General features: G+C 40.3%; 1 protein-coding gene across 4 annotated transcripts in view; it reads right to left on the bottom strand.

Annotated features, from left to right (window-relative positions):
• MKLN1 (muskelin 1) overlaps window positions 1-15,216 on the bottom strand; it is a 98,961-nt gene that overhangs the window by 72,123 nt on the left and 11,622 nt on the right. For 2 of the 4 annotated variants that reach the window (XM_020810030.3, XM_078376514.1), the window contains exons 2-4: window positions 8,027-8,096; window positions 5,514-5,656; window positions 2,622-2,710 (exon numbers count right to left, since the gene is read on the bottom strand). The exons of 1 other annotated variant lie outside the window; for it this stretch is intronic. In XM_020810030.3, coding sequence (XP_020665689.3) covers window positions 2,622-2,710; window positions 5,514-5,656; window positions 8,027-8,096 — 302 coding nt within the window. The remainder of the gene's footprint in view (window positions 1-2,621; window positions 2,711-5,513; window positions 5,657-8,026; window positions 8,097-15,216) is intronic. One more of the 4 variants, XM_073002488.2, reaches the window with a different exon arrangement.

Below are 15,216 nucleotides of genomic sequence, written 5' to 3'. Positions count from 1 at the left end.
CCCTATTAGGATTTTACAGGATGCTCATCATATAAGCCCTACCCCAAAAATAAGCCCCAGTGAAGTGAAACCCCGCCGTCCGCCATTGTGCAGCATTGTGCAGCAACCAGAAGATAACATGACTGTATTTGAATAAATGTTGATTGTTGTTCATGGGGAAAAAATAAAACATCCCCTGAAAATGAGCCCTACTGCATTTTTGGAGCAAAAATTATATAAGACCTTGTCTTATTTTCAGAGAAACACAGTAGATTTACAACGCAGGCTTCGTTGACATCTCTCCACACTTATCAATCCACAGAACCCACAGAAATAGTCACATCCACCAGAATTTTGGAACTTCCTTCACTAAGACCACTTTGGGAAATCTATGCTAACTTTGCCCCCTTTCTGGAAATCTATGCTAACTCTCCATCCAGACAAATTATAGATTCATCATAACACTCCCGAGATCAAAATCCAATATTTGAATTCCAACAGCAGCTAGACAGATTTTTTTTTTTTTTTTAGCAAACATTATCACCATGGTTGTTGTGGGCTTTTCAGACTCTTTGGCCGTGTTCTGAAGGTTGTCCTTCCTAACATTTCGCCAGTCTCTGCGGCCGGCATCTTCAGAGGACAGGATTCTGTGCTCTGGTGCAGTTTGTTTGGGAGTTGAGTATTTATGGCTGTGAGATCAGCTTTTGGCCTTTTCAGGAGATGGGTGATTATGGTGATCAGTGTGTTTTTGTTTTACACAGCCAAAGAGCCCGAAAAACCCACAACAACCATTAGATCCCGGCCGTGAAAGCCTTCGCGAATACATTATCACCATGAATGTACTTTATCTCATCTGGTTTTGGAATCTAAACAGAACCAAACAGCTTCATCTTGAAAGGACCGCCACCAGGGATCTCCAAGAAGAGGCAGTAAAGAAACCTGCAGACCACTTACATGCAGAGTTGACAATCCTCGACTACACAGGCCAATGGTGTCACTTAATATAAAGCAACTTCCTGTGAGCAGTGTTTCTGGGAAATCTACAAACAGAACATGCAACCTGCAGCCATTACCATTTTAACACAGAGAGACCAAAACTGCCACCAGCATTTGACATTTAAGGTGCGCTGCCTCTGAGTGTTATGACTTTTCTTAGCTATGACAACTGACTGAAAGGTAGGCTGTGGCTTCTATGGCACAGCATCACTAGACAATATTGTGTCAAGCATCTCACCTGACAGAAGCTGTTCCCCCAAGCTACTCTTTCTCTTATTTCTGCTATTAACGTCTACTTACTCTGTCACATTCTTTTTTAAAGGAATATTTTGAAAAATTAAGAGGGGGAACAGAAAAACTTTAAGACTAAACTGGAAGAATTTCAGTGGATTAAACACCCAAGGAATTAATGGCAACACCCAAAAAAACCCAAGATAATATTTTTGCTCATCTGTCATGCAAGTTCATTCAACAGAAATAATGGGGACGTGAGCTTAGGTTAGGAAAAAAAATGCCCATTCACGGTAGCCAACAAGCAGACCACCCAAAGATCACAATGTAAAGAAAATGCAAAGGTTCTTGTTTTATTAACAGGAAGCCATTTCCTTCAACACAAAAAACGCTGCTGAGCACAGTATCAATAAAATTCAAAGACCAATATCAATTTCAAAGTGTTTTCTTTTCCTGCAGCAAGCAGAACCAGTTATTTGTGAAGTGTGGGTTTTCAGCATTTTTTTTTAATTTGCTGGGTGCTATTTATTATTATTCTCTTTTGACTTAACAAGTTTTCAGTTGAGCTTTAATGTTTCAATTATGCCTTTGTTGTTTTATTCGCATTTCATTTAACAGTCTCTGGGACTTTTTTTAAAAAGTTGAAAGGCAGGATATGAATTTAATAAATAAATGAACAGACATGAATATTCATGCACAGGCGGAGGAAATAAATTTGTGTCAGGCCCATAACAATGAACAGCAAAAAGTGAAAGGGGACACATGGTCACATGGTTAAACGCTGTTCCATAAGCAACCACACAAAACCCAAAACAACATCAGGAAGTAAAGTTCTACTATGCCTCATGGGTGAGAGGCGGTAGCAGTGGCTCATCATTCAGTTCACGTGTCGCTTCACATCATATTCTGAAGTGGCACAGCCATACGTAAGTTTATAGCCTTACATGACCTCAAGTGCACATATGTTTTTCAATTGTGTCTCAAAAAACAGTAAACTGAATATTTAAACACTGCACCAGGGCTCCAAAGAGAGCCATCATTTTCACACCTTGCCAACGTGCTTTAGAGGGGTAACCTTGCTTGCCACTGGAGAAAGGAGGAGCTGGACAAGAGGAGGAAAAGCCAACGCACACTGCAGGCTGAGGCCCTGTGAGTCCAACACAGCCAGCCAGTACAAGCAATGGAACACCAACGTAGGCTTATTCCCCAAAAAAGATAAGATTACCACATTCTGCACAAGCTGCAAAATCTTCCAAAGTTTTAAGGCAGAGTGTGTTACAGGGATAAAGCTCTGAAATAACAAGAACAATTTTATTTGTTCCTTAAAGCCTGGCGAGGCAAAGAAATAAAAGGGGCTCGCCATGAGGTTGAACTCAAAGGATAGCATAAATAATAGGGAATAAACGAACAGTTACCTATCTTAACGAACCGGCATGGAAACATCTGCTCATCAATTTTATGCTTCAAGGTGAATGTTTCTTTATTATAGTCATTCTTTAAGCCACTGTGAAGGGAAAAATAAAAGGTTATTAAATTTCACCAAGGATTTTTTTGAGCTGATGGACAGATACTGCTCAAATCACTTTCACTCATAAGAAAACACGCTCGGACTGACTGATATTAAGCATTACACCCACCACCACAGCACATCTATGAAGAGGAAATAAGAATCCGAATGTATAATTTGTTCCCCCTCAGTTGTGCCATGTTTCTTTCCTAGCCATGATGTCCCCAACTGCAAATTAGTAAGTCTGAATGTGACATTCTTCAAAACATACTGGGAATCCGTTTATCCGTCTCAATGTGAAATATCTGTTTTGACTGCGGTGCACAAAAAGGGAGTGGTAAGGTAAGCAAGAGGAGAAGGGGATGACAGAGGACGAGATGGCTGGACAGTGTCATCGAAGCTACCAACATGAATTTGACCCAACTCCGGGAGGCCGTGGAAGACAGGAGGGCCTGGCTTGCTCTGGTCCATGGGGTCATGAAGAGTCGGTCACAACTTAACAATTAATCAAAAACAAGGAGGTGTCTATTCATGTGTGCACCATAAAGGAAAGGGACATTCATCTAAGCCTCACTCCATATCCCTGCTTTGCCTAAAAGTCTTGCAAACCTTTGCATTATTTCTAGCACAAAAGTCTCCACAGGTACTGTAAGTGCATTCAACTCCATGCAGAAGGGTGTCTTCATGACAGCCAACCCCAATAAGGAAGGGCTACTCACTATGGAAACTCTGTAGGCATGTTCATAGCGCCTGGGCAGACCTTTATTCCAAACATGCCAAGATCTGGTGGACATGTGGCGATGGGGCTTATGAATACAATCCTTTCTCCCCACCTTTTTGAGTTCTACTCTCTTTCAGAATGAATTCCTAAATGGGGCTACAAGCAACATGTAGGCCAGAGGCACTGAGTTTCTCTACCCTCTTTGAAAGCTTTGTTCTGTAATTCAGTGGGTTAACTGATGAGAGACAAGGTCTTCCACCTTTGTAGCAGAAGCAAAGTATCTGAAGCACCTACAGCGACACTGCAGAGCCACACGGTTGCTCAAGAAGTGGCTGGAATATATATTATTGGGTCAAGCAAAAAAAAAATTGGTATCAGCATTATTTCCAAGATCTTAAAGAGGCAACTGAGGTAGTGTATCTATAATTCTTCGCTTTTATCACAACATAACACAAATCTGGCTTTGTCCGGAAAGAAAGCAAAACTGACCCTATTCCAAGAAGTAGAAAACTGGTATAAGTCAGCATCAATTGTGGAGTAGATAATCACAATCTATATAAATCTTACTCAGGGTTGGCTGAAGGGAGGGGGCAGTTGCAGAGTCACACAACCCTGCTTTTTTTTTAAATCTGCATGACCACCCACACCTCCAATCCTATGACCCCTGGAATTTATCACTTCTAGCCTAGTCTTTGCCAACACACCAGATAATTTCCACATAACCTTTGTGATTGGATAGATCTTAAAATATGGAAAATATACCTAGGCATGTTTCCCCTCCATGCTGGCATGCCATAGATTGCCTTTAAAAAGTGATTGGACAGATTCCTGGAGAAAAGTCTATCACAGGTTACAAGCCATGATGGGGATGTATACTCTCCAGGCTCAAAAGGAAGGGACTTCAAAATGCCAGATGCAGCCGAGTGTTATCAGGAGACAGGGATCTAGTAGTCTCGCATGCTCCCAGAGGCATCTGGCGGGGCAGAAGTTGGACTAGATGGGCCCTTGGCCTGATCCAGCAGGTCTCTTCTTATGTTGGACTCAAAATAACTGTAAGCAAGTGGGGTTGTGCCAGCACTAGCCAATGGTACTTCAATGAATGAGCTTTTGGATATGAGCATCAAACAAAACTGTGATCACTCCAATGAAAAACCCCATAAGAGAATGGGCTTTAGAAGACATCAGAGCATTACATTTGACCCGGTGCTTCACTGGACTAACATCCCATAAATACACTGTAAATGGAAAAAAAAGTATGCAGAGGTCTATGCAAGTACTAACACCCCTGATCCTGTTCTTCTTCATCACTACAAGGGAACTGTTCTCAAGAATTATTTAACCTGAATAATAGTTATAACATTAGATTGTTCACATAGCTAACGTGAGCTGTAAACGGAATAGCTAGAAATCCACTTACTTTCAACTATAACCATAATATCTATGTCCCAGACATAAACTGGAATCCTGTGCACTTTAGTGAATTTGCACACTGCATTACTAAGCCACCAAAAGCTTGCTGTGTTATTAATATATAGGGTTAATATTAATTCTGAGATGTATGGAAAATGATTCCTCAGAAATATACTGTTTAACAACATTTCCTAATGTCTCATTTGTGTATGTGGTTCTTTTAAAAGATAAAACAAGATTTCATTTTATATTGTGAACATGCTCATACTCATAAACTCATTTAAAATTTGTTGTCCAATTTTTCAGGTGCTTTCAACCATCACTGGAAGCTTTTGGTGCAAAGAATACAGTACTTCTAAGTGAGAAGTACAGCAATTAAAATTTGTTTATTACAAAACAAGAGATGTAAAGGGAGATCCATATCAAGAAAGATTTAATCATTATCATTGCATGTCCATGTAAAGTTTCATGCTTCTAATTCAAAGAACATCTTTTGATCAAAGAATAACCAGTCAACCATCCACGGTGGTAGCCTTACTACGAGTTGTGATTTCAAAATGGAAGCAAAAAACCAGGTAGAACAGGTGACCAAAAAGGCAGTCTTCTTTACTAAGGCACACTTCGATAAAGAGTATATTTACTGCAAAGGAAAAGAAACATCTCTCTTACCTAGACAATAGATCTGTCATGTTTTCTTCATTCATTCCGCCAAAAACTTTAAACTTCTTTAAATTACAGACATGAGTCTTCTCATATTTTCCAAATGTGATACTCTGGACTATGGCAGGTCTTTCAAGTTTCAAGATCAGATACTAGGGAGGGGGGAAAATAAATGTGGGTCTTTGTTCTTACTTTAAGTTTGCTGTCGCACAACAATGCCAATGAATACAGTAAGAAGAAGAACATCAAAACAAAGTAGTGTGTAAGTAAAACATGTTCAATAGGAGCCTCATGGCACAGTGGTTAAACTGCACTACTGCAGTTAAGAGTCAGTTCATGATCCAGGTTAAATCCTGACTGGCTCAAGTAGCCAACTCAAGGTTGACACAGCCTTTCGTTTTTCCTAGCTGGATAAACTGAGTAGCCAGCTGACAAGGGGGCAAGGTTTAACTTGCATCATTGTTAAATGCTCACACTGTTTCCAACCACCCTGAAAAAAGAACCTCAGCAGGAAGTCCTTCCATATGACATAGCAGCAAACATGGGCCTGAATGGGAAGAAGTTACAGATGACAAGGAGCTAGACTCAGTCAAGTTTCACCTTTTGCTAAATGTTACAATTCAAACATTTCCAAACAGATTTCACTCACTACATTTTTAGCTATACGTTTTGTGCAGATCCTTTTGCACTAGAAATTCTCCAGCTGTGGAATACAGCAGTAAATCCGTTATGCTAATTTGTGAAATGTTGCTAATACATTTTTCCCCATGGATTTCCACAGGCTTTTGAACCATCAGAGGACTTTTAAGAACCACATCTGAATATAAACATTAAAAAAAAGATCTTAAAAACCTGAGGTGTAAACTCCCTTTGAACATCAATGAAAAACAGGGTATATACATGAATAATAAATAGAATCTACCACAAACAGACACAACGCCGTATACAAGTTTGTCCGCATAAGCAAAATGTGCTGCCTATTCAATCACACATTAAATATCATTTATGTGGGAAAATGTTCCTGCCATTATAAAAATCAACACCAATGGAATCATTAATTTCACTGCATGAAATGAGCTAATCATAATGTGGTATCTGATTTACAAACAGAGTACCTACCTGGGAATTTCAGACATATTAAGCATATATACTATGTTGCTTAGCATAAAAGAAGACAAAACATATGTGCCGAAGACTGTCTTTTGACAGTGTTTTCCCTGATCAGCCACTTGTGTTGCCAAGAACCAAACTAAAAATTATGTACTCGCATATTCTGAAAACAAATTTCCCTGGTCAATAAGCTTAATGTATCATGTACCTGAAGGGCACCAACTACAGCAAATGCACCAGGGTGCAATAAAATACAAAATTGTGCTGTACCCTCAAGGCAATATTAGCATATCATTATCACATTACTCAATATCAGAAAGAGTAATTCCTGCCAAGAATTACTCAAGACCATCTGGTAAACTCATGGAGGAAGCACAGAACATAACCGCTTAACTGGTTATTTTTAGCTAAATTCTCAGCTTAGAAAAAAATTAATTTCTAAGATGTAAGTTTGCCCCAAAATTAATGCTAAAAATAAGCAAGCTACAATTGCCAATATCCCAGGCACACAGCACATTAGTCTTAAGTACTGCCTCAGATGTGCACTGGCTCTCTGTAGGTGACAATGTAAGAGATGAAGCTCAGCCCACTTTAATCGCCCCAAAAAGTCCCAAGTACATTGTCAGTGGTTTGCGTGCAGCAATGGTTCTTCCCATCAGACCGTCTCTATTTGCTTTGTCCCTTGCCATCAACAAAAGCTAGTAAACAGGAAGAATATTTGATATATCAACAACTGAAGGAGTTCAGCAAATATACTACATTGCTTAGTAGGTAAGTTGCCTGTAAAGATGGGTCTGGAAGCAGGAATAGCATAAGATGCTTTGTCTGTTCATTATTTATCAATTATTAAGAGAAGACCATTATTAAGTTTGTAACAGGCCTAGGTAACCATATGTGAGGTGGGACGGGGGCAGACTTCAAGATCAAGTCTACTTTGTATTTTTATTTTTTGCCATTTTGCACTGCCTCTTTTTCTAATTATTTTTAGCTGACCTAATAAAGGTAATACTTGCTTCAAGTGATAATCAGCAATTTGCCCATTCCCATTAACAGGCAGTGAGATGTGGAATCCTTTAGTAGTCTTGTATGCCTAGAGGAACATTCAAGGCACAGCTTCCTAGTCAGGCTCTTCTGCGGCTGATTCTCAGGACGAAGAACCCAAACTCCAATGCACTTGAAGAACCAACACAGTTCTAATCGGATGACATTCGTAATTCAAATACAAACACCCATCTAACCCAAACCACTGAAAAGCAACTCGTCCAGAATGGTCTTCGATACAACAAATCTATCCCAAATAATGCAGTTCAATTTCAAGAGGGGTGTGGGTGGGTCTGCGCGTGCACCCTTGCGTGGTGGTAGCGATGCAGATTTCGTTTCAAAATATAAAAGCAAAAATCAAGAACACTTACCTGTGGAGGGTAATTGCTTTCGGAAGACCACCGTGAAGATTGATCATTAGGCTTATCTACTAAAATATTCCTAAAAGAGACACAAATTCACAGCACTTTGTTAGCTTCCAATGCCCCATTCCAACAGATACAGGAAAACTGCTTTGCTTCTGTGTATTTCCCCCAAGTGCACTGCACTTTAGCAGAAAGTAATCCTCACAAGCCAAAGTGCTTCTCAACCAAACACAAGTTATTCCTTTCCCACTTCCCATCCTGACAAGATTCTCTTAAATACCATTAATGCCCTGAGACGCAACCATATCAAGACATGGAACCACGTTTATTCTTCCAATGATGAGTTTGACTCATTTCCCATCACCTGTACTAATATCCCCATGTATGTAGCAAGCATTATAACCATGAGATGAAATGAAGAAGAAACATTTCTGACCACCACAACAGCAACCATCAGCCATTTACAGGTTTAACTGGGAATTAATCCTCTCCACATCTTCACTGGCTATTTGAAGACCAGCTATCTTCTCCATATCTGCTTGCAAGCAACTGGGACACTCTGAAAACTCCATGTGGAAGCTTCTGCCTTCCATCTTATCCCGCTAAAGACAAGCACTGCTTTGAAGGAAGCATCTGTACTAACATCTTAATCACGGGCATATAAACATTTCTGCTGTTCACATGCAACCACAGGACCACCTATTTATATTCTCTGTTTTGAAACAAAATCATCATCATGTGCCACATCTGAATATTCTGACTTACTGGGACACCTTTTCAGAGTTGTCCAGGTAGAGAACACTCAGAAGTAGTTTGCCATCCCCTTCTTCTGTAGACATCCTAGGATTGTGTGGCTTGCCCCAAGTCACACAGGCTGGGTCTACTCGCAGGAGGTACAGGGGTGAAATCAAACTCCTAATCTCTGGCTCCATAGCCAGATACTCAAACCACTGCGCTATCCAGCCAGCAAGAAAAACAAATAAGAGATAAGGAACTGCTCTTCAACCTATCAGCCAGCTGCCACATTTTGGTGTGCTTGGACTACACGAAACACATTATCAGCCCAGTTTTCCATTGCATTTTGGGGGCTCTCTTCTTTCAAAAAGCTCTCTACTGTACATCTTAAATAACCTTAGCAATAGGGAAAGGACAGAGACACACTGCTCTTTACCCCAGCTCATAACCAAGCCTACTAAACCAGGCTTTTCTACTTTCTTTTAAAAGAAACAGAACAGAGTTTACTGGATGCAACAGAATACGTTCAAGACAGATGGCCACCAAAAAAATACAAAATAAAGATGACAAAAATATTGTGGCACCTTAAAGACTAAATGCTATATTTTAATTTGAGCTGAGAAAGTGGACTTGTCCATGATAGTTCACATTGAAGCCAAGATATTATTCCACTTTGGAGCTCAGAGTTTTAAATTCCCCCTTTTATCATCGTTCACCATCATCTCAAGAGCTGCCTGAAACTGGCTTACAAGAAAATGTTGAGAAGCTTTCTGTTTTACACCCAAAAAATATATGAATCAAAGAGGTGATAACTATTCCTAACTAAACTAATAAGGTCTACTTGTCAGTACTTGACCATCATGGCATGCAGAGGTCTGTACATCTACATTTCTCTGGCTCAACTTGCTGCCAACCAGCAGCCTGCAACTCAATCATTATCTAACAAACACAGATTATGACTGTTTGGAAATTTATTTTATGGTAGGGTGATCAATCATCATTAATACTTGGCTACAAAAACATCTAAATGACATTTTTTTAAAAAATGTGCCCGAAACATTAGAATCCTGGGTTTAAAAAAACTGCAAGAAAACCTACATAGCACGGGCTGAGAATATAGTAGTCAAAATACTGTAACTCATATTCACTGGCACAACTGGAATAGCATTAATTTTACTGGGAAATTATCATTAGTAAAGAGGCTGGTGCTTGATTTTTAGGTCACACAGCACAAGAAAAACAAGCCCTGCCAGCCGCCTAGAGTGGTCGCAAGACCAGATAGGCGGGATATAAATAAAATAAATAATAATAAATAAATAAAACTAGCCTTCTCAATTTTCCACTGAAATTTGCGCTGTTGGAGTTACCTCGGGGTATGGGTGCAAGAGGATTCTGGCCAAAAGTTTGGTGGCTGAATCCATACACAGCTCTTCAAACAAGCATTTCTCACAGCAGACTGTCTCAGGAAAATTCCTTCCTAGGTAACAGAAAATGCTCCTTCTGTGGGATTTCTTGAGACATGCCATTTTTACAAGTACAGTGGTGCCCCACATGACGATAATTTGTTCCGTGAAAATCGCTGTTTAGCGAAATCATCATCTAGTGAAAAGCATTTCCCCATCAGAATGCACTGAAACCTGTTTAAAGCATTCCAACGGGGAAAAATCGTCATCGTCCAGCGAAGATCGCCCATAGGGAAGCCGCTCTGCGAAGTGCCGATCAGCTGTTTTAAATCGCTGTCTTGCGAAAAACAGACCCTAAAAAAACACCCATCCAGTGAAGACCACCCCTAAGGAAGCCATTTTGTGAAGCCGACGATCAGCTGTAAAGACTGTCATCTTGCGAAAAAACGGTCCACGAAGCACAGACCAAATCATCATCCAGCAAAATTCCCCCATAGGAATCACTGTTTTGCAAAGCAAAATGGCAGTCCCCAAACCTCGTCGTCATGCGGATTCATCGTTTTGACGGGTAATCGTCTTGCGAGGTACCACTGTACTATTAAAAAGCTGTTGGTACAATAAATCTATTTGTACTAGAGACCCACACAACCATAAAACTCTTTGTTACATTGTATGTATAAAGGAAAGTTTATGAGCTTTTTAAATCCTGAAAGGTTCTCTGAAACAGTTGAGAGTTCTAAATATAAAATATTGCATGAATACCATTGAAAGTTCAACTTAACAACCAGACACATTATATCCTGACTGGCCATGGTGCCTGTAGAATTCTAGGAACTGTATGTAGTCCTCTACCACAGCAGTCCCCAACCTTTTGGGGGCTGAGGATCGGTTGAGGGGAGCGAGCCCCATGTGCGGGGAGGCATGAGTGTGACACGCCCACCGCACCTGCGTGCAGGGGGGTGGAGACTCAAATCTGCAGCCCAGTTCCGGCAAGCCCACGGACCGGCACTGGGCCACGGACCGGGGGTTGACGACCCCTGCTCTACCAGAAACAGCTAAAGCTAGAAATACAATTTTCCACAGATGCTAACAGCTTCCCACCAGCAGACACTGGATACATTATACTTTAACTTTCTCCACTATCTGGAGGATTCTGGGAGTGGTCTTCCAAGGAAATCACATGTGAGGATTCTGGGAATTGTAATACACTTACTTACCTTAAAAGATCACTGAAACAGTGGGAGCTACACGCATGGAATTCTATACAGATACTACTGAAGTCTCATGTTTAAAAAATAGGTAAGTGGTACCTCACCTGACAACATGGGTTGTGGGTTTCTGGAAATTGTATTACTCTTACCAAAAGGAAATTATAAATGCTGAAAAGCTATTACTGAGTTCCCAAATTAAATCACTTGCTAGGTTACATCTTGGCTGTCCATCCAGATCAAAGGATGCAAAAAGGTGCACTTCTTTCACAAAATGTTAATGCCTATACAGGGTGGATAACAATCAATGATTTCTTAAAATCAAATTGATTTAAATCACAATTTACATTTAAAAACTGATTTTTAAATTTAAATCGTCCAAAAAGATCTGAGCTTTTAATTTAAATCATGATTTAAGTTGTGGTTTAAATCAAATCCACCCTAAAGGATACCTGAATTCTTCCACAAATATTATTCATTTCTCAGTCTCCCAAAATGGACAGAATATATATGTAATGGCAATGTCAACTGGAGTCACACTCTACACAGTCACCTGGGCACTGTAATCTTACAGAATAGAAGGGGCAAAACCACTAAACTTTGCCAACGTGAAATAACTACAGTAGTGCCTCACTTAACGACGTTAATTCGTTCCAGCAAAATCGCTGTAGAGCGAAAATGTCATAAAGCAAAATAAAAAAGCCCATCGAAATGCACTGAAAACCGTTCAATGCGTTCCAATGGGCTGAAAAACTCACCGTCCAGCGAAGAGCCTCCATAGGCGTGGCCATTTTAAGTGCCTGTAGAGTGAGGAATCCGTCCAAAAAGGACCGCCTCCTTCCATATGAGCCTACCTGGCTGTTAAGATCTAGCCAGGGGGCCCTTTTGAAAGAGCCATCCCTCAAGGAGGTAAGAGGGATGGCTTGTAGACAAAGGGCCTTCTCGGCAGCTGCCCCCAGACTATGGAACGTCCTCCCGACTGAAATTCGTCTGCCGCTGACACTGATGATATTTCGGCGCCAGGTCAAAAGCTTCCTGTTCCAGAAGGCTTTTAATTGAAATAACATTAACTGTGGGTCTTTATGATGGCAATTTTAATTGTATTTTAATCGTATTTTAATTGTATTTTAATCATTTTATATTTTATTGTATTGAATTTTAATTGTTGTAAGCCACCCAGAGACCTTTGGGTAGAGTGAGCGGCATATAAATTAAATAAATAAATAAAATTTAAAAAAACACAGTGGGGAGCCATTTTGAGCACCCGGCGGCCATTCTGAAAACCCGACGATCAGCTATTTTGATTGTCGTAATGAGAAGAATCAGTTCTCGAAGCAGGGAACCAATCTTCGCAAAGCGAAAAAAAAACATTTAAAACATTGTTTTGTGATCGCAACTGCGATCGCAAAAACATCGTCGTGAAGCAGATTCGTCGTTATACGAGGTAACGACTGTAGATCAGTTGAAAGCTCGACTGAAGTCATGATATATCACATCAAGGGCATTCCCTTCATCTACCAAGCTTGCAACTTCAATTTAAAAAAAGATAAGATTAGTCTGGCATCATTTGCTTTTCAGAAACCCATACTGATTGTTAGTAAGTACTAGATTCCTTTCTAAGGGTTCAGCCTGAGCGTTGTGCAACCTTTCTGTGTATAACTATCAAGCTGATTGGTCAGCAGCTACCAGAGTCCTCTTTCACACCTACAAGCTATTTTAGCACCCTTGGATGTAATTCATTTGGTCCTGGAGATGTGAATGTTTTGTTCCCATATCGGGGAACAACCCCCTTAGGTGCTCTCTTTACTGTATTCTTTCAGCACCAGATTGAGTACAGTTTTCCTTTCGGGAAATGATGGAAACAAAGCAGGTGTTGAGCAGTTTTGCCTTCTTTCTATCACCCCTCAGCAGTTCTCAATCCTTTCTATGCAGAACCCCTACCTCTTCCTTTTACATTCAGCATAGCTGAAAAAACAATTTTAACTTCTTTTCCAGAGCTCATTCCAAACTTTAGCCCTCTTAACCTTCTTTCTACAAACACTGTTTCTCATTTTCCTCCCCCTTCACAATTTCCTATGCATATATTTTAAGACTCAGCTATTTCAGATGTTCTTTATTCAATCAATCATCCAGGTTTTCTTAAATGTCTCTCACTTTTATTTCTCATAGGAACTGTGTGCAATCATTATTTCCATACTAAGAAATTTTCATCCATCATGAATTCCTTTCTCTTGAAGGATTTCTGACTATGGAACTCTTATCTAGTAATTTCTTAAGCTTACTGAAATCAGCCTTCTTTAGGTATATACTACAGTACTCGCAATTTCCCCCTTTTCAGTATAATGAATCCCTACACAGTATAGTCACTTCCACCCAAAGATCCCATGACTTCTGCCTTGTTTATTTCTTTCCAATTGGAAAGATTCGGATTCAAGTTAGTGGACTCCCCTTGTCTTCCTTTAACTTTTTGAAAGATGAAATGATCAGCAAGATAAATGAGTACAGTAATCCGTGAAACCTAGGAAGAGTTCTATTTTCAACAGATATCAGGGGAACTGAAATATCCTATTACCTCTCCTTTGGAAAACTGTGTAATTCCATCTAGAAAGTCTTCTGTCTGGATTGGAGCAGACCCCGACCCCACAGTGACATCACTTCCCAGTTCTTTGATTTTTACCCCAATGCTGTGCTCTAGGTTTCCATGCAGCAAGTCACAGATCTCATCACAGGTGCATACATACTTTATACTGCTATTCTTCCTGTTTTGTCTATCACTTTTGAATACACTTTCAACCGCTACATTCTAGTCAAAGTTTTGGTAATGTTTATTAAATCATACTTGTCATTTCATATTAACAGCTCAAGCTCATGTTATTTCCCATGCTCTGTGTAGTGGGAGAGGCACATTTCTAACTATTAGGCATTTCCTCTGACTACTTTCTTATTGTCTTTTCCATCCATTGAAGGGCTCTGAACTGGCTTCTCCTTTCTGGTGCACTGCTGACATTCTTGAGCCCAGCACTTAGCATCCCACATTGTCAACATTATTGAGTTTAAACCCCTCCCAACCAGGTTTGCAAATATCATTACATTTCCTTCCATAGCTCTTTGCTCCATCTACCCCTAGAGGAAAGGGGGACGCTTATTATCAGTAAGGGGAATTTAGTGGCAAAGCTCTTTGATAGAAGGGAGTTGTATCAAAGGACTTTTCTAAATTTCTTAGAAAACCTTCCTTCACAAAGAGGACTTCTATATTCAGCAAACAGTAGCTCCTAGGTCTCTTCCACTAGAACGCTCCCTCTCATCTTCCACCAGTTTTCTTTTCTATTCTTCCCCTCTTTTTCTTTTTAAAGTGCCTAATAGGCACAAGCTTTTGCCTTCTTTTATACCCCACCGTATCAGAGCAGCTCACGGACATTTTGTAATGAAGATATATAAAAGGAGATGGGAGGAAAAGACAGGACCAGCATCTACAGATCTGTAATGATACCAAAGGGCGTCTTCTTATCCTTCCTTCTGAGATTCAGAAAAGACCACAGACGTGAGATAATGGGACTTGCACAGTGGCAATGTCACCTGGATGCTGAATGATGCTGCAGGCTGGGATTTAAATCATGTGGCACGACAGAGGTTCCTTAAGAGGCCATGGCACACTTAGTCTAATTATTCCCTCCCCATCCGCTTTGGACCTCAAGCTGCAGAGACACAAGCAAGAGGCTGAAATAGAGGGACTGATGACCAGAGAAGTCCTTTATCAACAATGGATGTAATCCTATCCCTTCTATTCTGGGACTGACATTCACCTGCGAAGATGGACGCTCTATATTTTTCCCAGTTTCCAGCTACGCAG

This window comes from Pogona vitticeps, chromosome 5, assembly GCF_051106095.1.
Source record: "Pogona vitticeps strain Pit_001003342236 chromosome 5, PviZW2.1, whole genome shotgun sequence".
NCBI lineage: Eukaryota > Metazoa > Chordata > Lepidosauria > Squamata > Agamidae > Pogona > Pogona vitticeps.
This window is presented reverse-complemented; position numbering and strand designations above follow the sequence as displayed.